The sequence below is a fragment of the Colletotrichum siamense genome (genome assembly GCF_013390195.1).
Source record: "Colletotrichum siamense strain Cg363 chromosome Unknown KSG_Cg363_contig08, whole genome shotgun sequence".
Taxonomy (NCBI): Eukaryota; Fungi; Ascomycota; class Sordariomycetes; order Glomerellales; family Glomerellaceae; genus Colletotrichum; species Colletotrichum siamense.
The window spans coordinates 978,022-999,621 of NW_023501021.1; the positions used below are offsets into that span (position 1 = coordinate 978,022).

General features: G+C 56.2%; 5 protein-coding genes across 5 annotated transcripts; 3 read left to right on the plus strand and 2 right to left on the minus strand.

Annotated features, from left to right (window-relative positions):
- Positions 1–9,672: 9,672 nt before the first annotated feature.
- Positions 9,673–11,960, minus strand: nim-1 (G2-specific protein kinase nim-1; the record flags this gene model as incomplete). The annotated part of the gene is made up of 3 exons (XM_036643730.1): positions 9,673–11,324; positions 11,381–11,842; positions 11,918–11,960. 3 exons carry the CDS (start codon positions 11,958–11,960, stop codon positions 9,673–9,675), a joined length of 2,157 nt encoding a protein of 718 aa, XP_036490967.1.
- Positions 11,961–12,554: 594 nt separating this feature from the next.
- Positions 12,555–14,599, plus strand: btb3 (BTB/POZ domain-containing protein 3; the record flags this gene model as incomplete). The annotated part of the gene is made up of 3 exons (XM_036643731.1): positions 12,555–12,776; positions 12,849–12,897; positions 12,960–14,599. 3 exons carry the CDS (start codon positions 12,555–12,557, stop codon positions 14,597–14,599), a joined length of 1,911 nt encoding a protein of 636 aa, XP_036490968.1.
- Positions 14,600–14,866: 267 nt separating this feature from the next.
- Positions 14,867–16,198, minus strand: spp1 (Set1 complex component spp1; the record flags this gene model as incomplete). The annotated part of the gene is made up of 2 exons (XM_036643732.1): positions 14,867–15,438; positions 15,499–16,198. 2 exons carry the CDS (start codon positions 16,196–16,198, stop codon positions 14,867–14,869), a joined length of 1,272 nt encoding a protein of 423 aa, XP_036490969.1.
- A 598-nt stretch (positions 16,199–16,796) lies between these two features.
- On the plus strand, positions 16,797–17,785 carry CGCS363_v011884 (Protein SCO1; the record flags this gene model as incomplete). The annotated part of the gene is made up of 3 exons (XM_036643733.1): positions 16,797–17,009; positions 17,075–17,284; positions 17,354–17,785. The coding sequence occupies 3 exons, from the start codon at positions 16,797–16,799 to the stop codon at positions 17,783–17,785; spliced, it is 855 nt and encodes a 284-aa protein (XP_036490962.1).
- Positions 17,786–18,597: 812 nt separating this feature from the next.
- Positions 18,598–20,069, plus strand: CGCS363_v011885 (Uncharacterized protein; the record flags this gene model as incomplete). Its single annotated transcript, XM_036643734.1, has 3 exons — positions 18,598–18,854; positions 18,934–19,227; positions 19,283–20,069. The coding sequence occupies 3 exons, from the start codon at positions 18,598–18,600 to the stop codon at positions 20,067–20,069; spliced, it is 1,338 nt and encodes a 445-aa protein (XP_036490963.1).
- Between the last annotated feature and the right edge of the window lie 1,531 nt (positions 20,070–21,600).

Consider the following 21,600-nt stretch of genomic DNA (forward strand, 5'->3'; position numbering starts at 1 on the left):
CCAACACTCGGTACCCGCCGCTGTGCTGCTGCTTGCTGTTGTTGATCCTCTGCCCGCCGCATCGGACAGACCCAGCGAAGCAACCGTTGGAGACGGATGACCAGCGGGCCGCATATGCGTTAAGGCTTCGAGAGCTTATGACACGTACGGGAGACCCGCGCCCACCAATTGGGACCGACCAAGACGCAGTTTGCTTGCCAGTTCAACTGCACATCAGTGGGTAACACCTCCATGCTTTCTTCGTTGTTCGGACTCTTGAGAGGACGTCCACTCTTTCTACGACGCAGCTTGCCTTGCCGCCTTCAGCGCCTGGGACGCGCATCGGGATAAAGAGAGTTGCAGACAGCATGACCAAAGTTCCCCCCTTCTGCGCTCAGCTGCCCGCCAGGCGAAACAGAAGAGCGTATCCACCAACAAGGACGCAAATCCGCATAGCAAAATAAGCCTTGCTCATCTCTCTCGAACGACCTTACGAGTCGGACACCTGCGGGGAAGAAGCCAGGTTCGATACGATAAATTTGGGGATTCTCGCGGCCCTGGGAAACGTTGATGACTCGCAAGCCACATGGCGCGAGAGAAGGATGTCCCTGTTTGCGTCCAACGAGGGCTAGACAACCGTTTGGGAATTCCTCATAGTGTCAAGACAGGATGATCCCCCCTTCTTACGTGCCCAGCCCTGTCACCAGGAACGAAAGGCGGCTTGCGAAATGAGCGGCGCTCGCCCTTTCCTGCGCTATGAGTGGAACAGACGCAGACAGAAGAGCAGAGGAGGAGGACCAAAAAAATAAATAAAAAAAGGAAGACCCCCGGCCCCCTGCTCCCTGCTTGCGTGGGAAATCCCTATATCCGCCTGTGCTAAGACAGCCCCGAAGTCCCGGGTTGCTTTTTTCCTTGACAGCTTTGTGACACACAACAACAACATACCACGACACATACGCAATTTGCCAGACAGGAATGGGCTTCCTGGCCGGCGAACGGACGCCGGATGCTTTTTTTACAATTCGATATTGCAACTCTGCCATCATATGTCAGCGCGGCCCGCCGCCCATGGGGGTTTTTAAGGAAGGCTGCGTTGCAAGTGTAACATGCCACGGGGCGGGCTGTTGGGTCGGGGGCTTCATGGATGGCTTTCATTATCCGAGGCAGCTCTGTCCTGCGGAAACCTGCATTCATCCTCTTAGCGGCATAGCCGCCTGCTGTGAGGAGGAGAAAAAGGAGGAAGGCCCCGTGTCATTCTCCAATATTGGAGGAGACGGATAGGGACTGGACGCCATGCGAGGCAAAGGCACAGCTCAAGCCGCGGCAGCAGCAGCAGCAGCAGCATTCGTTAGAAGCAGCAACCTGTACCGAGTTGTCGGGCGAGTTCCGGATATTGCCAATGCGCCTGCTGACAGAAAACCGGCTCCGAGTGGGCAAAAGGGCAAAGGCACGGCATCTCTTCGAGACAGAAGCAGAAGCTCATGCAGGTCGGACCCCCTCGAACTATCCCCAAATCGACAACTGCATCGCGGACATGGGTCCTTGCCTTGTCCTGCCTGTCCTGTCCCTCACCCCCGTTCCCATTTTCCCCTCAAAAGCAGAAAAGAACATCGCCCCCCCTGTGCCTGTGCCGCGTCCGCCTCTCTCTCTCTCACTGTTCGATGAGGGAGTGCGTGTGCTTGACGTTACACGGGATGGAGTCACGGTGTCCACAGATCACCGTCCTTGATAATTACCTTGACGTCGTTCAAGCTGCGGACGAGGCTCCGCGAGTGCTCCGCGAGTACCGAGCCTTTGGAGCTCTTCTTCCCGGCAAGCGCTGGGAACAGGGGAGAATCAAGAAAATATTGGGTAAAATTGGAGTCGTTTGTGAGAGTTTCGACGGAGACGGCAGGGACAAGAAAAGAGCGAGCAGAAGAAAAATTCCGAAAAGCGAGAGAAACCTTCCATTACGAACTCTCAACGTCTCCTCATCGGTGGGCTCCTCACGAGGGACACTAGCTGCTCAGTGGATACTCCGCCATCCATCAACAGGAAGCCTGCCCACAGTTTCCTCGCCGCCGGGATCAGATAAATAGGGGTGATCCCAGCAGAGACACGTTCTCCGCGACCGTTTGTGGGCTGCAGAGTTGCGTCGGCCGATACGTACTACGCAGCCCACAACGATACGATCACGACCGCAACCAAGGAAGAGGAGAAGGGGCCCGTCAACGGGCAGGCAAGATGGCGCCCTCTATCGAGTTCTTGTATACTTCAAAGTAGCATGTATTCATGACACACAAATGGGAGGGCTCCGAGTCGAGCTTAACCTCGATCCGGTGTCCACTGACTGGTTCTCTTGTCCCTCTCCCCTCCCCCCTGGCAAGGAAACACCGAGGCTGTGCTTGCATACGTATCGAAAATCGTGGGCCTGGGGCGACTGGGAGGACCGCGATTCAGAGGATCATTTCCAGGGATCTTGCAAATCGCAGCGTCCATCCCGATTCCCCGACGGTATTACCCCGAAAGAAACTCAGCGAGAGGGGGGTAAGATGAGCATGTTCAGTGGGTGGGAACTCAGCAACCTGGGCAGTATCTCTACAACTTTGGTACAAAATCATGATGAGCAGAGGGGAAGAAGAAAAAGCGACAGGCAAGAAAAAAAACCTTCCGAGGGAAAGGAAGAACGCTGCTGTGTCATGGTCGAACAAGGGTGGCGGGATCCAGCAATCTGGAGTTTCTGCCCATCCACCGCGCATGCTGTCATACCAAGTCCACTTGGAAGGGGAGAATCCCGGATGCTTTGAGAAAGTCGCTATTTCCAAGCAGAGGAAAGAAGTGACGATCAGCATCCTTCGAGCCCTTTCATTCCGACCTCATTCCAGCAGATAGATGAATGAAGACTCGTCGGCCGGGCCAGGCTGGGCCATCTGCGCTCCGCTGACATCGACCATGCCTTTTTCTTGTTCCCGCGTCTGCCCCGTCCCGGCGTCTCGCAAGATCTCGGCCGGTCTCGCATGTAACGTCCCTCCCGAACGGACCTTATTGCCGCCAGTCTCGCTAGAGGGCAAAACCGCGGTCGTCTCTCTGTCCCAAATGCGCGGCACAGGTAGCACGGCACATGCTCAGCTCCCACGAGATCATGCGTGTACGTTACCCATTCATAAGCATCCACTAAGCTACCTAAAGACCGTTCTCAACGCTCTTGATCCTCCTGGCCGCCGTCAGCGGCCCTTGGCACAGGTAAATGTGGCACGATTCCACCGGCCAAGAGGAGCCACAGAGCAAGTCGCTCTGCATTAAAAACCCCCCTTTAGACTACACTATTTGGCCCCCCATCTCACTGAAGATCCCTGAATCCTCACGTTGAACGTCGACGCTACGGGGAGAAATATGAAGGGGGCCCAGGCTGTGGACAACCGCATATGCGCGCCGTACGTGCCGTACCAGAGATCACTGTGGATGATCACCAGCGCATGGCCAAAGGGGCGTGTGTGTGGGAGACGCCAGCCAGCACGTCAACGACGACAAACCTTCGCCCCCTCTTTGTTCCTCCTCATACAGAGTCCTCATTACGCATCCAGCGGACCCTGTTGCTCTCCTATGTCGCTCGGCTCGGTGAAAGCACTGAGCAGGGCCTTCGATATCGCTCATCTCCTTCCCTAATAGCAGCATAGCTTGGCCTTGAAGGGGATCCGCCGGTCTGCTTCAGGGCAAGACGTTAGTCCAGGAGGCTTTTTTTGCACTCAGGCCGAGACACATGACGGCAACGGCGGATGAGTAAGGCTTCATAGAGAGGGGAGAAGGGGGGGCGTATATGGATCCCTCTGAAGATCAAAAGCCCACGATATGCAGCGGTGAAGTGAAATCCACCACACGGCACACGCACACACACACGAGAGAGAGAGCCGGACGGAATTCTCCTTGCGCTGGTTGGCAAATGTACCTCGCATCTGGACTGGTTGCGCCTTTCTGTCACATCTGTAACCTGTAGGGCCAACGAGTAAAAATGTGACAGCCCACACAGCGATCTCGCAAATCTGCGTCGCCTCCAGAGGAGGAAGGGGTGCGAAAAGTCCCCTCACCTCACCCTCTTGGTCGGCCCATTAACCACTTCCAGCATCGAGTCTCACTGCCGGCCGCGGTATTCGCTCGAAAACCAGAAGGGAATGAGGTTGCTTTCGTACACTCTTCGCTCTGCCAACCTCCGTATCCGCGTGCTTCTAGATCTGCCCAATATACGACCGGAAACGACAGGAGGCGTACGCCTGCAAGAAAACTCCCAGGTGGCAGCGGGAAGTACAGAGTAGACTATCACTCTCTTGTCAACTGCCAAAGTATGTCTCAGGATTCAGGAATAGAGAAACAGCTTAAACAGCGGCTACTGCACAGAAGGAATCCCTTCCGTCGCGACGACCTTTCTCATCACGTTCCAATTCCCGCGCCCGCAGACGCCACAATCCGTCTCAAGCCTTCGACCTGTGAGTCTAGAAGGTCTTGGGGCGAGGGCCCACGGCCAAAACGTTCGCAGGGCTGGGCGGAGAAAGGAGTCTAACGCTCCAAACGGGACATGGACGGATGCAAGGCGTGCGTGGTGGCATTTCCTACTGACGTTCTAATAGTCAGTCAGCAGCCACACGGCAACAAGCCGAAGGCGACGGGCATCTCGAACGGGCGGAACACGCGCCCATCAACGGCTGGATATCGTCCAAGAACGTTCCCAATCTAGCCAGAAAAGCCTCCTCAGCCTCGACAACGGCCGCTCTCTCGCTTGTCTATGGCATGGCTTCAAGCCTCCCAAGTCATCAATGGCATGCAATGTTGCCTCATCCTTCTCTAATCACACCTGAAAAGAGCCAAACACATAGCCGTACCGGAAAGCGCTACACGCCCCGAGATTAACATGCTCCCCGTGCTGCGGCGTAGCACCGCGGCGTTCCAAACATGCTGCCCGGCCCCCTATGCACGTCCCGCGGCTGGTTGGTGATCATCATCCTCCTCCTCCCTCAGCCAATGCCACCGTCCGGTATCCAGCCAGTCGAAATTCAGCCTCCCTTGAAGTTTCCCCCGTCATCCAAATATCCGAATGGGATCGACCCGGAGAAGGGGGGTCACACGGTGCTCCGAGCTCGAGGGAGGCGGCTACGCGGCTGCGGGTTGCTTCCTTAATCCCCCCTGCACGATGCATCACGGCCGGACGGTCCTCCGTGTCTATTGTCTACATCCCTCTCGCCGTGTACAGCCTTCCCCAATAATCTGGGTGTGAGAATGTTGAAAAGAATGCCCATTCATACGGGCTCCGGGTTTGAGTCAAACCAACCGGTCAGCCATGTAATGTCTTCGTAAGCAAAACGATCTGGCAAGGGGCCCAGCTTTACCAAACCCCGGGGGAAAGAAAAGCAATGACACAGAGAGATAGAGAGGGCAGAAGACTGGAGGTTAGTTGGTCAGTTAGCGAGAGATAGTCAGCAATGCCGCAACATCGAAACAAGTAAACGTGTTTGTTTCGCTTGCTGGCTGGCCTCCGTGCCCTGGTTAGCTGCAGCCAGGAGCCTGCAACCTGCAGCCCGCCAGAGCCCGAGAAACGAACGTTTGGACGATCCCTCGCCGTCGGACGTCACTTCTGTTCTCGGTAGGGCCATCCGGGGAAAAAGAAACGATCAACAATGGTAATGTCTTGACTGCGCAGCAAAGCCCCCCGGCGGAACCTGGGCCAAAGCCGGGGCGGGGGGTGCGTTGCGGCGGGCAGCGGCCAGCCATTCTTTCTCTTCTCGCGGGCTTTGATCAGGTGCGACCAGCATGCTGCATTTCAATCCCCGGAATACGGCCAAGATCCTCAAGTCAAGTACGACATGCATGGGAAACCCTCCGCAGGATTGTCTCGTTCGTTGTTGTGCCGTAATATGCTGTGGGATGACGATACGCGATGGCCACGTCCAAAGAGAGACAAGAGACAGAAAGCAGAGATACAGCCGCGTCGAGAAACGAGGTTGAAAAATGCGTTCTTCTAGCCGACCGTTGCGGGTTTCGCTGATCGACGTTCGGACTAGAAGCTCGTAGCGTCTTCGCGTGGCTTGAGACAATACGTTTGGGGTTCTCTTTTGGCTCGACCGTTCCCCTTCCTGGCGTCGTTGAACCCTTACTTCTTAACGAACGGGTAAGTCAAGACTAGGAGAACTAAACCCAGCCATCGAGTCCAAGCGAACATTCTTCCCTTTCCACGCCGTTGTCGATAACGACGCAAAAGGTTGATCCAGTGACGCCAGAGTCAAAAAAAGACCATGCGTGCAACGGCGGCAAGGGGATGGGAATGTGGACATGTCCCTTGCCTCATAAGACAATCTCGTTGCGGGTGAGACATTGAACTACGTTCAAGACAATACACGCACAAGACACTCAAGACACAATACACGCCTCCCCCAGACAGAAGCCCAACACACAAGCATGCCTTACCTTAGGTTGCCTTTTGTCGCCTTTCCTCCACACACCCCAGAACCTAATCTCCAGAGTCCGAGGAAACAAGAATGAGGTACAATCTAGATCTCGCTCACAATCACGATGTGATAAATCTTGCTTCAACCATGCCCAATCTTTTTGCCCGGCCCCAAGCCACCAGCCCTGTTGTGCTCCGGAATATGAGGCCTCACAACATTGGCGTTGGCTTTAGCTTAGAGACGGATGCCCTTGTCTGACCTCGAACTCCTCTTGTAAGCCATCAAGAACTAGTCCAACTTGGACAACCACCTCGTTAGCCCCATCAGATGTCTTGAAACTCAACGACACTCGTAGAGATAGAGAGTTCAGAGTACCAGGCGCCGGCTCCAGCCGCGCCGAAGCACCGCCCGCCCGTCCGTCCGTCCGTCCGCTCGCCGCGCTCTGCCGTATCTCTCAACACCCTTTCATTGCCAACCCCCTATGCCTTGCTTCCGCAGAGACGGGAAAACACCCGTTTTCTTCTTTCGGGGCTTTTCACAAACGCGTCCCGCGTAATGTTCCATTCCTGGGCACAGTCGTCGTTCTGAACAACACTCGTGGCACTCAAAAGCCTCAACCACCCAACCCCCGATGCGCTTTCCATGCTTCTTGTGATCCCCCGTGCAGCACGCAGTAGCCTCCTTCCCCGTATGCACGAAGCGGCTAGCTCGCGGCGGGCAGAAACATGCTCAGGGGTTCCAGAAAGGTGAGAGGGGAGGGGGGACAAGACGTAAGACAGCGCCAGCAAGCGAAGCGTGTGCGGTGTGCGCGTGGAAAAGAAAGAGGAAAAAGCAAACATATCAGAGTAACACCAAACCCAAAACCGCATAGGCCCCAACATCAAATGAGCTGATGAACGAACCATACTCGGCCATGTGCCCCAGGTTCAGCTGAAATGCCGATACCAGACATCGAAAGAGAGATATAGAAACATGGTCCCCAAAAAAACCGTGCAGATATACCAGGGTGGCACGCCCCGTCATTGGACTTGGAAATGCCCTCAAAAACCTCACGTCCACCAGAGAATAAAGCAAGCATGCATCGGAGCAATAACCCTCAGCCAGGTTGCGGTCCTCAGCTGTCAACACTGCACATCGGAAGTTACAAAACCCACAAGTCCAAGCGTCGTCAAAACACTTGTCGTTGATCATTGAGAGAGAGGCGTGCGCCGCCGCGCCCCATTCATTCCCCGTTTCCCTTCCGCTGCCCTCCCCGTGGGCCAACATCGAGGCTACTGCAGGCGAGAGGTGACGACGCCTCCATCACGCACGTCGTCGGTCTGTCTCAGCGCCATGGTGACGGGCGCAGCGGCGATCAGCGTGCCGGCCCCCCTTCCCACTCTCACATCTCACAAATCCCCTTTGCAACCGTCGTCGCCCTTTGCCTCTCTGTGTGTGTCGCCGCCGCGTTCATTCGAAGCTAGCTAAACCACCAAGTCTTGCCGCTCAAGCCTTCGCGTGTAGTTCACGATGGAGATGCGACTTAAGCAGCGCGGGAGGAGGAGGAGGAGGTGGTGGTGGGCTTCCAAGACATGCAGTCCCGAGCCCCCAGCATCCGGGCGCGATCTCCAAAACCACATGCAAAAGCCGTGAGCTGACCAGAGACTGCCCTCCTTCGTCAAACAGTCAATGAGATCATCATGAACCGCGCACACGCTGAAATCAGCACAGAGTCATAATAAACTCATGAGCTATATCAGACAAGGGTTCACTTTCCGTCCTCCTCGTTCCTGCTTACGAGCGGCTTACTTGAACATTTTCAACACAACGAAACTAAACCTCCTCTGCAAAAGCAAACATGTTCCGCATTCCATCATCACTCTCACTCATTTCACCCCCTCCCCTCACCCTACCCCTTCCCGCTGTAAAACAGTTCGTTCGCTCTCTCTGTCTGCCTGTCTCTCTCTTCCCAAAAAAGAAGCACTCCTCGCCGTTTGCTTCGTGTTGTCTCGGAGGACTTGCCATCTCGGAACGTCAAAATGTGACTGGCCGGGGTTTAATCGTCGATCATTGTTACGAGTCAAGGAGACAACATGGCGCCGTGACGTCTCGCAGCTTTACTTTTTCTTTCCAATGTGTACAGGTGTATACTTTCCCACGCGCGCGAGTGTGCTTGGGTGCATGTCTCTCGAGAAAACGGCATCTGGAATGTGATGGGGGTTACGTGATACCGATGGCTGGCCACATTCGTTTTGCGGGCTTTGAGTTTTGCGGCCGTTTTGTTTCTCTGTCTCTCTCTTGCGCTCGTTTTCGTCGTCTAGAAACAGCCACCAAACCCCGGATTGTCTCATAATGTCATGTGGCGAGGCGTTCTCGCTCTCTCCTCCTCCTCCTCTACCAATGTGATTGGGTTGCTATCGGAAACAACACACGCGGTCATCGGGCAGGTTATCGCGTCGCGAGGATCTGCGGCTGCCGATGGCAACTATTGGCGCGCGCAATATCAAGCCGCATGCCATATCCAATACTTGGAGATCGGGCTATGCAGGAGTATTGCATTGCGTGTCACCACCGCATGTGGCAGAGAGACACGAGACGTATCTGGGAGATTGCTATTCAGGCAAGCAACAATAGCTATTGAGGGGGAAAGTGATAGTAGGATAACAGTAGTACTACGCACGGAGACAGCATAGACAAGACAGCATTAAGGACGACAACGACGACGGCAAGGACGACAACGATGATAACAATAAGAATAACAACGATGATAACAATAAGGATAACAACGATAATAACAATAAGGATAACAAAGGGAACCGGTTTACCACAGCTTACGGGTAGTGGTCCGCCCGGACAGCAAAAGTCATCTGGAAAGTAGGATATCTGTTCGTAATAAAACCACAACTGCAGTTCCCGTATGCAACATGTATGTACAAAGCAGCCAACAATCTACCCAAACGCCGTAAAACAACGTCTGCAATGTAAATGACACCCAGCCGAGTGCGGCAACACCGTCCCGTCCCTTCCCAACACCTCCGAAAAAAAACTTCATCTTCATAAGTGTGCATGTCCAAGAGTCCCGTCTGGTCATCACCAGGACTCAAGGGCAGAGTTGTGTTATAAACACCCACAATTATCTCCAACGGAGCAATACTCCTCCAGACTTTTTTCTTCGGTGCCGTCAGAACAAATGAGAGGGGTAATGAGGTAATAACAAGAAGAACAACAAATGAATGACCCGTGTGAATGCTATGGTATCTTCGCCACCCAACGCTCATGTAATGCCAAAAGGAAAAGAATCTTAGACTCTGGCCATGGGCTTGCGTCGCACCAGGAACGGACTGGGCATCTCGTCCCGCTCAGGATCCCACACTGCGGCCGGCTCGCCGCCGCTGGATCGTCGGTCCGCAATGCGGTCCTTGAACGCCCGCTTAGGGCTGATGTTCTCGCCGCCAGACAGGACAGCAGAGAGAGGGCGACCGCCTGCGCGAGCCTGCTGGAGCTCAACGAGGGTTCTGCCCTTGATGTTGTTCTTCGCCGCAACCTTACCAAGGGGCTCCTGATCCTTCTTGGTAGAGTTCTTGCGGGAAAGACCGCCGGGGGATTCGCTGCCGTTGGCGGCCGACGCCAAGTTCGACGCCGAAGGGATCTTACTCAGACGGCGGTTGGGGGACGGGCACCGCTCGCGCAGACCGCGGCCCAGATCGGGGTTCGAAGCCATGTTAGGCAGAGCAGGCAGCGTCTTGTTTTGGTTCAATGCTGTCGAGGAAGCCTGGGGCTTGACGCGAGTAATGGGGACAGACTTCTGAGAGGTAAGAACCGGACGGTTCTTGGACGTGAAAGGGTTCTGTCGCGACTTGATGTTGCGAGTAGGGGAGGGGACGATGTCCTCGTCGTCGGAATCGATGCTAATGGTGTCGCGAGCCAGATCCCAGACAGGGTCCTCGGAGGCAGCTTTCGATGAGAAGAGGTTGCCGGTGTTAGCGTTAGGCACCTTGGTGGCCGCATTCCGTCGGGGGGAGAGGGACAAGGAAGCGATGGCAATGGGTGAAGGAGATGCCATCTCGATATCCATGGGAGTTCCCATGCCGCCGACGAACATGGTCTGCGCTCGGCCAAAGGGGGTGCGAGTAACCTTCTTCAACTCGTTGCTTGCAACGGGGCTTTCCGTCGAGATGTCGGTCAGGTCTGTGGAGGATGAGAACTCCTCGTCGCCGCTGGCGTTGCCAACGGATGATCTGGGGTAGTCAGACTTCGTCTGGGACGTGGTAAGGTCTTGAGCCTGGGCCGTCTCCGTGGCCTTCTTCAGAAGCTCGGCCTCAACGCGGGCCTGCACCTCACTTTCGAATCGCTTGCGGAGGGCCTCGATCTCCTGGTTGATCTGACGATCGATCTCCAGGCGCGCCTTGACCTCCCACTCTCTGCGCAGAGAGGCGTCGACCTCCTGCTTAACGGAGGCCTTGTCAGCCTCAAACGCGGCAATCTTCTCCTGCAGGTCCTTTTCGCGGCGTGCAAACGAATCCTCCTTGGTCTTGATGACCTTGTTGAGCTCGACAACTTCCCTCTCCTTCCTCATCAGACGGACGACAGGAAGGTTGAGCAGCTGCGCGGTATCGGGGCGGTGGTCAGGGTTGACTCTCAGGCAGTCCTTGATGCAGCCCATGAGCTCGCTCGAATAGCAGCTAGGCAGCGGCGAGACCTTGCCCTCCTTGATCTTCTGCACCAGCTGGAAGTGCGACTTGGCGTTGAACGGGGGCTCTCGCGCGCAGAGCTCGTAGATGATGCATCCCAATGACCAGATGTCGGACTTGAGGGTGTACTTCTCCGCGGCGCAAATCTCGGGCGACATGTAGAAGGGAGTTCCGACGTAGGTCGAAGCGAAGTCGTGGGACTGGATCATCTTGGACAGGCCAAAGTCGCCAAGCTTCACGGAGTTGTCTTCTCCCAGGAAGACTGCACAAATGCGGTTAGTCAAGTTAGAAGAGACTGGGTGGCCTGGCAACACGTACCATTCTCGGGCTTCAGATCGCGATGCAGGATAGTCATGGTGCCAGGCGGCGTCTTGGGCTTCGAAGCCGTGCTGAAGAGACCCAGGACATTGCTGCCAACTTCGGGAGGGTCGATGCCGTAGTGGCATCTGTAGAGTGCAGTAACCAGCTGCGAAAAGATGCTCCAGACGAAAGACTCTTGCGCGCGCTGTCCCTTGACAGCCAAATCCCTGATGACCCGGCCGAGATCGCCATTGCCGCAGTACTCCATGTAGAGGTGGAGGTCCTGAGTTGACTTGAGGTGCTCGCGATGGTAGTAGCCTACGATGTTCTGGTGGCGGAGGGTCGAGAGGATCTGGAATTCGGCGTGGAGCTGCTCGCGCTCCTTCTGCGACATCTTGAGGTAGCTAATTTCCTTGCGGCACATGACGAGGCCGTCCTGCTTCCGTCGCACCTTCCGGATGATGCCAAAGGAGCCATGGCCTATGTGTGTTTTTGTCAGTTGGGAGCTCTCCGAGGAAGCTGCAGAGCTTTGTGAATGTGAATGGGCGTGCATACCGATTTTCTCCAGCACCTCGTACTTTTCCGCCTCTGAAGTCATCTTGGACACAACGCGCAATAAACTTGATTAAAAGAAACGGTTCTTTGTATCCATAGAAGAGGAGAGGCAATTGGAAGCGACGACGCAAGACCTGCTGTGGTTAGTATCAAGATTGGTGGTGGTGTTGAACGGGAAGAGCTGCACTTCTGAAGTCAAAGCTGTGAACTTGGGTGCACGGCAAGGTAGGTCGACTAACAGGGCCTGTCTGGGCTCGGTAAACAATCTGGGTCCTGCTGGGGCGGGTGCCATGGCAACCGCGCTAGTGTCGGAGGGCGGATAATCCAGCCGCCTATCGATAAAGGGAGCATATCCCTGTAGAGGGGTTCAATGGTGGGGCAGCCGTAGTAGTGGTGATGCACCAACTGGAAGGCACAGAGATGGAAGGCATCACGTAAGGGAATCAGTGGCCCGTGCGGAGGCGACCTTGAATGGAGATATCGGACTTGCCTGTGACATCTTCATTGTCCTCATTGCCCTGGATGCAATTCTGAGGTTTTTCAGTTCTTCCTTGCATAATTGCTGGTGTTTCCTTGGGTTACTTCTTTTTTTGTCCCGGTATAGAGAGGCTGTGTCTTTATCCAGTAATCAGCAAACATGGTGCTCCGGAAAGATGAACTTGAAACACAGCTCAAGAATGAAAATGAATTGATCAAGAGCGGCGTCCTGAAGGAGGATAACCCCCTCGACCAGTCGACCGAGTTTGAGGCGTTCCTCCTAGCCTGCAGACGGGGTGATCTGAAAACATGTCAGGAGCTGATCTCGGCCGGGGTAAACATCAATGGCAAGGACCGCTTTGACTACACGCCCTTGATCATTGTAAGCTAAGCCCGTAACCCCCCCAGCCGGGAAAGAGGCGTCGCTCGGATGTCACTGACGATAGGTGTCAAGGCCAGTCTGTGTGGCCATCTCGAGCTTGTCCAGCTCCTTCTGGAATCCGGTGAGCCTCTTCCTCCTTCCGCATTTGGAAAGAGAATGCCGTGGCTGAGTTGAGACCATCAGGTGCCCTGGCGGAGAGGAACACATTCCAAGGCGAGCGTTGCATCTACAACGCCCTCAACGACAGGATACGAAACCTCCTGCTGGAGTACGACTACTCGAAATCAACAGATCCGCTTCAACCATGGGCCGGCCATATCACAACCCTGCTCACAAAATCCGTGCCCAGGACGGCAGACATTAGCTTAATCGCGGCCTCGCAGTCGTTCGAGCTGCACAAGTTCCTCCTCGCGGCGCGGACGCCCTACTTCCGCAAGAAGCTCGCCGATGCGCCTGAAAGAGTAAAGTACGAGCTCCCGGCAACCATACCCGTGGAGTCTTTCCAGGTCGCGCTGCGCTACCTGTACCTCGGCGAGGTGCCCAGGGATCTGGTCGACGCCCGGAGCACTGTGACGGAGGAGGACGTTCTCATTGGCGTTGATAAGCTCAGCGACTACCTTGAGATCGAGCAGCTGTGGGAGGCAATCCTCGCCGGGAATGACCGCCGTCTCGCTCGTCAACGGTACCAGGATGAGGTGCAGCGCGCCCAGCGCCAGGTCGAGCAGTTCTACCGGGAAAAGGTCCTCGGTCACAAGATGGTTGTCGAGACGAGGCGCGTAAACGACATCAAGTGGCGCCACGACAACTCCATCTTCGCAGACTGCCTCCTCTGCGCACACGAACCAGAGGGCGAAGACGGCACCGACGACACCACCGAGGAGACCGAAACCGTCGCCAACCACATCGGCATCCCCCTCGGCCCGGCACCCAACGGCGACGGCGGCAAGCCCGCAAAGAAACCCAGGCGCTCCGTCGTCTACCCCGTGCACAAGGCCATCCTCATCCGCAGCCCCTACTTCGAGACCATGTTCTCGAGCGAGTTCAAGGAGGCCCAGGACTCGGAGAACCTGCACGTCGTCACCGTGGACTGCAACCCGGACGTGCTCGAGATCGTGCTCACGTTCCTCTACACCGAAAAGGTCGAATGCCCGCTCGAGCTCGCCCTGGACCTGCTCTACACCGCCGACATCCTGTTCCTCGACAAGCTCAAGACGAAGGCGGCGCAGGCCATCAGCACGCTCGGCAGCGGCACCAGCAACGCGCTCATCGACCGCACCCACGGCGAAGGAGAGGAGGAGGAGATGGAGCCCATCAACATCTACGATGTGATCCATGCCGCGTGGGACCTGCGCGTGCAGCGGCTGGAAGAGTTCGCCGCGCGCTACCTGGCCCACCGGCTGGAGGATTACATTGACGAGCCCGACTTTGCCGAGCTGATCAACGAGAGTGCGTCGCGCATCAAGAATCGTCAGGAGACGGATACTATTGAGCTGCTTGATGACATCCGGTACTACCTCGGCGAGCGGTTCCGTCTGCGATTCGAAGACGCCAATCTGGAGGACATGATGGACGAGCAGGGCGAGATCGACGCTGCCATGGCCGAGACGATTGCGGCGCAGAGCGAGCAGGTCGATGGGAAGGGTGAGCCTGCGCCTGTTCAGGCGAAGAAGGATGAGGTGCCGGGTCAGAATGGCGACGGGGAAGGCGTGAAGACACTGGGCGGCGAGATGGCGGAAGACGAATTCGCATCGGACGCCATCAACTACCAGATTCTCCTGGGCAAGATTGACGTGATGCTTGATCGTCTCAAGCTGGATGCATAGACGTTACACTAGAAGCCTTAGACGGTAGAGACAAATTGCATCCTAACTATGGATGATTAAAGGTATCTGACCTTTGCGAGGTGCTACTTAAGTCTAGTGATGGCCTCACTCCTAAAGCATCTACAGGAATGTGTGATCTTCTCGCACCATCTAGAAACTGCTGCGTACAACTTTTCTCCCATATCGGGCGATCCATGCAACCCTTATAAACGCCAACCGTCAAGTAATGAAAATGAGACAACAACCCCTGTGGTATCTCTCAAGCCCTCACATAACTTCAGCCGGACCCATCGAACCATCGTCAAGGAAACTGCGCACAGTACTACGCTCCGCCTCCTTGCGCAGCTTCCTCTCCACCGCCGCGTCCTTGATCAGCCGCTCCCGCTCGAGCATCTTGTTCGCGTCGTCCGCCAGCAGCTTCTGCAGGTGCTTCACGTCCCTAGTGTGCATGGAGAACCAGCCCGAGTGCGTCTTGCAGCGCTTCTTGTCGCAGATGTTCCGGTCGTCGCCCGTCAGGCGGCTGCCGGCGTCCAGCTTGCCCGTCTTGAAGATCTTCTTGGCCGACTCGTCCGTCTCGAGCCAGTGCGCGAACGGGCCCACGACACCGACCTGGTCGAGCCGGAAGTCGTACCCGCACGCGGCGTCCTCAAGCTGCTTGGCAGCGATGAGCTCCTTCCGCCGATCGTTAGCCATGTCCAGGAGCTGCAGCATCTTCGTGCAGAGCACCGTCTGCTCGCCCATGCTGTAGCGGTCGGCGGCGGAGGCCTTGAGGATGGCCTCCTCCTCCTCCGTCAGGATGCCGGGGGCGAGAGCCTTACCCTTTGAATCAGAACTCTCAACTGCGGAAAAGTGTAAGCGGGTTGAAGCCATACAGGGAGAGTTAGGGTGTTTATGCATACCTCCAGTAGCAGGTGCGCTGAAGGGCTTGGTGCTGATCCTGAACTTGCCGTCTGGGCCGACGCCGGCGAGACTGCTATTCAAGACGGCGATCAACTCAGACTGACCCTCGAGTTCGCGCGGATCCTTGGCCTTCCTCTTGGGCTTCGGCGCCGCCGCGATCATCATCTCCCACCACAGCTGGCTGTGCTCTTCGGAGCAGAAAGCCGTCGCCTGGCCATTCTCATCCTTCCTGATAGCCTTTTTGCAGGAGGGTAGGCTGCACTTGAGCTTGAAAATAGAGACGACCTGCTTGCTCTCGTCCCTGCAGTTGGGGCAGACAAATCTGTGGATGAGGTTCTCACCCACGTCCTTGTCAATGTCGACACACTCTCCGTGAAACCAGTCCTCACAAATGTCGCATGCTATCATGAATCTGTGGTCGTCAGGTCCGCGGCATATGCAGTAGGGACCATTGTCAGATTCATCCAGCTCCTCCGTATTGTGGTCATGGTCAGGTTCGTCCTGGGTGGCGGAGGCGGTGTCCGACTGCTTCTTGGTCTTTGCGCTCTTTGAGGGGCCGCTTCCCTTGAGTCTCTTTGGCGTTTTCTTGACAGTGGCTGTTCCCCTCTTTTTGTTCGCAATCTTTTGAGGCTCCGTTGGCTTTTCTGTGGTCTCCATGATGGTGTTGTTGAGGTGGGGCGTGGGTGAGGGAGGATCCATTGTCGTTGTTTGGGTTGAGGAAGGAGGGTGACTGGTGCCTGACGGAAGTGTGGCAGATTTTGCCTCGGGGTTCGGTTGTTGTGGAGGTGCTGATTGAGATGTTCCTTGTGAAGAAGATGTGTGCTGGGCTGGCACGTCTTTCATCTCATGGTCCTCATTTTGGCGGTCATTGACCTTCTGGTCCACATCTGAGTCCATAGCTCACGGTACTTTGTGACCTTTCTCCGATGAATGGTAGTAAGAATCCAAATCAAAATGGGTATGATACTGATGAGTTTGAAGTCAGAATCTGATGAATGACATTATTTGGTGATTTGGCAGGATGTTGTTGAAGATGGATGAAGGACGCAGCAACACACACACTACCTTATGGAGTCCCCAAGCTTCTCAGTGACCCACATTTCCTCGGTAAGATTCTCGGTGTAGCAGCCTGACCTCAGCGCTCTCGCTGAAGCGCCCCGACTGTTGATCCGGGTATCGAGTTTTGGAGCTCACCGAGAGCTTTTCGATCTTACGATTTCGAGGTTCGACCCAAGGGCTGCAGCATCCCAGAAACGACTCCATTGCCAATTGACAAACTCCCGGTTCGCCTCTCGCCATGTCGCACGCAACAGCCTCCTCGAGGCTTTGGAAGTCTCTCCTCTCCACGCCCTCCCGACAATGCCGACGATGCATCTCTCAAGCGGCGATTCCTAAGCAGACCCGGCCGACTGCCGCACCGACCATGTTCCAGACGAGGCCTGCCCCGGCGCAAAGGAGGACGAAGACGTACAAGACCGTGGAGGAGGCAAAGAGCAGATATAGAGCGGGGGTAAGGCGCAGCCGATGACCTATAATGGAAAAAGAAGTACGGCAGCTAATGATGGTGTCGAACAGCCCTTTTCATGGAAAGCCGGCCTTCTGTTCGTGGGAACCGGCGCCGGCTTGACGTGGTACTTTGAGCACGAGAAGCAGCGCATGGAGCGCAAGCGCATCGCCGAGGCGACCAAGGGTATCGGCCGACCCAAGGTTGGAGGCGACTTCTCGTTGATCGACCAGGACGGCAATAAGTTCACCAGCGATGACATCAAGGGCCGCTATGCATTGGTACACCCCCACCCCACCTCAAGACTCGACTGCCGAACCAAGGCATAGCTAACATGAAATGCGCCCCAGGTCTACTTTGGCTTCTCGCACTGCCCCGACATCTGCCCCGACGAGCTCGACAAGATGGCGCAAATGTTCGACCTCGTCGAGCAGAAGCGGCCCGGCTCCGTGATCCCCCTCTTCATCACCTGCGACCCGGAGCGCGACACCCCCGAGGTGCTCAAGGAGTACCTCTCCGAGTTTCACCCCAAGTTCATCGGCCTGACGGGCACCTACGACGAGATCAAGGCCATGTGCAAGCTGTACCGCGTCTACTTCAGCACCCCGCAGCACGTCAAGCCCGGGCAGGACTACCTGGTGGACCACAGCATATACTTCTACCTGATGGACCCCGAGGGCGACTTTGTGGAGGCCCTGGGTCGCCAGCACTCGCCGTCTGCCGCGGCTAAGATCATCCTGGACCACATGAAGGACTGGACGGGCGAGTGGAAGAAGGAGTAAAGGCGTGGAGGGGGGGAAACCAACGGAAGACACAAAAATGGAGACGCAGGTATTGGCCTGGAATGTGTAATATGTACCACTAGCTGTCTATGGGCATAGAATCTTGAGCAATCGGCTCCGAGACCACTCAATCACTGTAATACCATCACAACACAAGGAGGTCGAAGCCACAGTGCACATTGGCTTTGCGCCTGAGATGCGGCCGGGGCGATGCGCTTGAAGCTTTGTAGTACCTCAGAACAATCTCTGTCAACTTTTCAACGGAGAAGATAACGGCATCCATTCTACCTAGCTTCTATTATCGACTGGAAGTGTTCTAATGCCCAAGGCTATTCCGAAGACCTGAACTTGCTACCCCGCGCGGTCTCGCTCTTATCACCAGCGAAGTGGCCTACCACACACGTACGTCGAATTAAGAATCACCAGACACTTGCATTTACAATGGCAATTCTCCGGAAGAACACCCTCACAGATGTAGCCAAGAATTCCAGAAGCGTATCACGTCGACGAAGAGCGTTGCAATCTCCAAGCTCTCGATGCACCGCACCCCGCCGCCGCCCGCTGCAGCCCCCGGGCCTCGCCACTAAAATGAGCGGGGTGGAGTTTTGCGACAGGGGGTCCTGTCGCGCCGCAGGGGATGGCGGGGGTGATGGGGAGGATGGGAAGCTCAACGCACCGGGCAGCTTACCTATCTATCCATCAAGCAACTCGGTCAACGTTCACTCACCAAGCTTCAACCTCCATATACTTTTTTTCGTCCCAACTATGCGGGGTATTGCACGTCGTTGATTTTGGCAGGAAACTCTAGGACAATGAGGCAGGCGATTAGGGTTAGCAGCGGCCTTGGGAGGCTGGCGAGACCGTTTGGGAGCTCAAGCTCGCAAGCTCCGTTCAGGGTTGCGTCTGCTAGTACAGCCGGCCATGAGAGGGGATTCGCGAGCTTGAGGAAGACGGCGTTACGGCCTATTGCTGGGGAGGTGTGCAGGGTGGCGGGATCACATCGAAGCTTCAGCAGCAAGAAGCGCGTTTTCGAGGCGGGCGAGACACCGTCTTTTGCCTTTGCGTTTGAGTAAGTCAACAACTCGCTGAGGCTCAAGAAATGAGTCTCGCCTGTCATGGTTAAGAGGCACAACTGATAATGATCACAGCATCGATGGCGTCTTGTTGCACGTGGCCAAGCCCATCCCCGGGGCGGCCGAGTCACTACAGTTCCTCAACGACAACAACATCCCCTTCATCCTCCTGACCAACGGCGGAGGCAAGCCCGAGGCTGTCCGCGTGCAGGATCTCAGCGACAAGCTCGGCGTGCAGCTCTCGGTGGATAACTTTGTCCAGTCGCACACCCCGTTCCAGGAACTGGTGCAAGGCCCCGAGGGTCTCGGCGACAAGACCATTTTCCTGACAGGCGCGGACGCCAAGAAGTGCCGAGAGATTGCAAAGCTGTGAGTTGTTGATACGGCAGAAGAACTTGAACTCGCCATGCTGACGACGGCGCAGGTACGGCTTCAAGAACGTGGTAACACCGGCAGACATCATCGGCGCTCACCCGGACGTCTTCCCCTTTGAGCGCCTGATGAAGCAGGTCTACGCCGAGACGGCAGAGCCGCTGCCCAAGCCGATCCACAGCGGCAACATGCGCGACGCGGACGCGCTCAAGATCGACGCCATGTTCGTCTTCAACGACCCGCGCGACTGGGCGCTCGACATCCAGATCATCACGGACCTGCTTCTCTCGCGCGACGGCATCCTGGGGACGTACTCGTCCAAGAACGGCGACAAGGCGCTGCCCAACCGCGGGTGGCAGCAGGACGGGCAGCCGCCGCTCATCTTCTCGAACGCGGACCTGTTCTGGTCGACGACGTACCACCAGCCGAGGTTCGGACAGGGGGCGTTCCAGGCGGCCGTAGCCGGGGTGTGGGCGGAGGTGTCGGGCGGGGTGGAGCTGCAGCGGACGGTGTTTGGAAAGCCGTTTGCGACGACGTACAAGTATGCGGAGCGGGTGCTCAACGCGCATCGCCAGGCGTTGCTGGGGAAGAAGGGCGGGCAGGGGTCTGCTGCGCCGTTGAAGACGGTTTACATGGTGGGCGATAACCCGGAGAGCGATATCAGGGGAGCCAATGACTTTAGCAGCAAAGAGACGGAATGGGCATCGGTGCTGGTCAAGACGGGCGTCTGGAGCCAGGAGAGGGGGGCGCCGACGCACACGCCCGAGATGATTGTGGATGATGTCAAGCGGGCGGTTGAGTGGGCGCTGAAGAGGGAGGGAAGGCCAGTCAACATTTAGTAGTCTGTACGTATGTCTGCAGTCTGCGGTCGATAGCCTGTAGTTGGAATAACGAATTTAACAAGAGAGTAAACATCAGACGGTGTATACAACCAAGTGGCTGAGGTATGCAGGCCTTTGCTGTGCCACAAGTGACGGGGCGGAGGAAGGCGCGTGGTCGAATGTCAAACGGTGATTGACCAGTGAATTGTTGGTCAGATACGGTCGTGGTTGGCTTAGACTTGGGTTGATGTTTCGCAGGATGCTGTGTGGTCGGGACTCGCTGCAGTACGTCACATGCAAAGAAACCAAGCAGGGCGAGGCAAGGGTCGGGAGCTCCCGACTGGACGGCAGGGTCCAATTGACGTCACGGCCTGCCATCGGTGACTGTCAAATTGTCCAAGATAGCGTGGCGTTGGGCTGAGGCGTTGTCTGCCTTGTTGGAGTGTGGTTGGGGGCGACCTGTCAAATGAGTGACTGGCCATGCACCATCTTTTTGTTGGTGTTGAAGACCATCGCCAGATGCCTCGGTGTGTGCGACGATTAGGATAGCAACGACTCGCATGACCCTGAGCTCTCGAGTCGAGTCTGGCTGGGCCCTGTCGTGGGCGGTGGCAGGGGTGTGCTGAGGGGATGCTTGGAACGCGATGGAATTTCTGTGGTGCAGCAGCAGCAGCAACTTTGCAGGCCTCAGCAGCACTGGGACGGGAGAGATTGATGAGAGCACAGATGGAAGCTGAAGTGGGCCCCACCACATGCACCTGACCGGCGCAAATCTGAACTCCACCGCCTTGTGTTACCCCTCCACTGAGTGCTGCCGGGTATGAGCTTCCCCTCCCCTCGCCTCTCCCCACGGCTCGGTCACCAAACAGTCAATGGCCCACGAGACTGCCCAAACCTGTCCGAATAATTAGGCGATGAATGGCTGGAGCTGGGGGACGGGAGACGAGCAGGAGGACCCGGGTCTCGGTCATTCCTCCCCCTCCTCCCCTGCGCCTGCTTGGCTTGGTAGCCGATGCAAGCTGCAGTCCTCTTGTTCTGGTAAAAGTCCCTGGGGTCCTTTTCTGGTTCTTGGGAAAAATGCGACCTTGTCTTTTTCCTGCATCCAACCTCGCACCACACGACAACTTTCCATTTTGCTGCGGGCACACATATCGACGCCACCTTTGTCTGTCTGTCTGTTTGCCTGCCTGTCCATCTTCGTCTGAACCTCCTACGCGGCCTCAGACCAGTTCCAGTTCCAAACCACCAATAACTTCGTACCTTACATACATGCTTTTGCTGTCATCCTTCCAACCTCTTGATCGATAAACCCTGCGCAACACGCAACTGTCGCCTTCGCCAACAACTTAGCCGCTGCGCCCATCATCCCATCCGTCTTATTCCTCCTCGCGCCCCAAGCTACACACCTACGCTGTATTACCTTACCCCAATAGCGCAGCGCCCCGTTATCCGTCACAAGCCAGAAAGGTACATCCCTAGCCGGGGGGCCCATCCCGTTCTTGCTGCCCCACGAGCCCCTCGTTGGCTCTGCTCCGATAAAACATTCTAT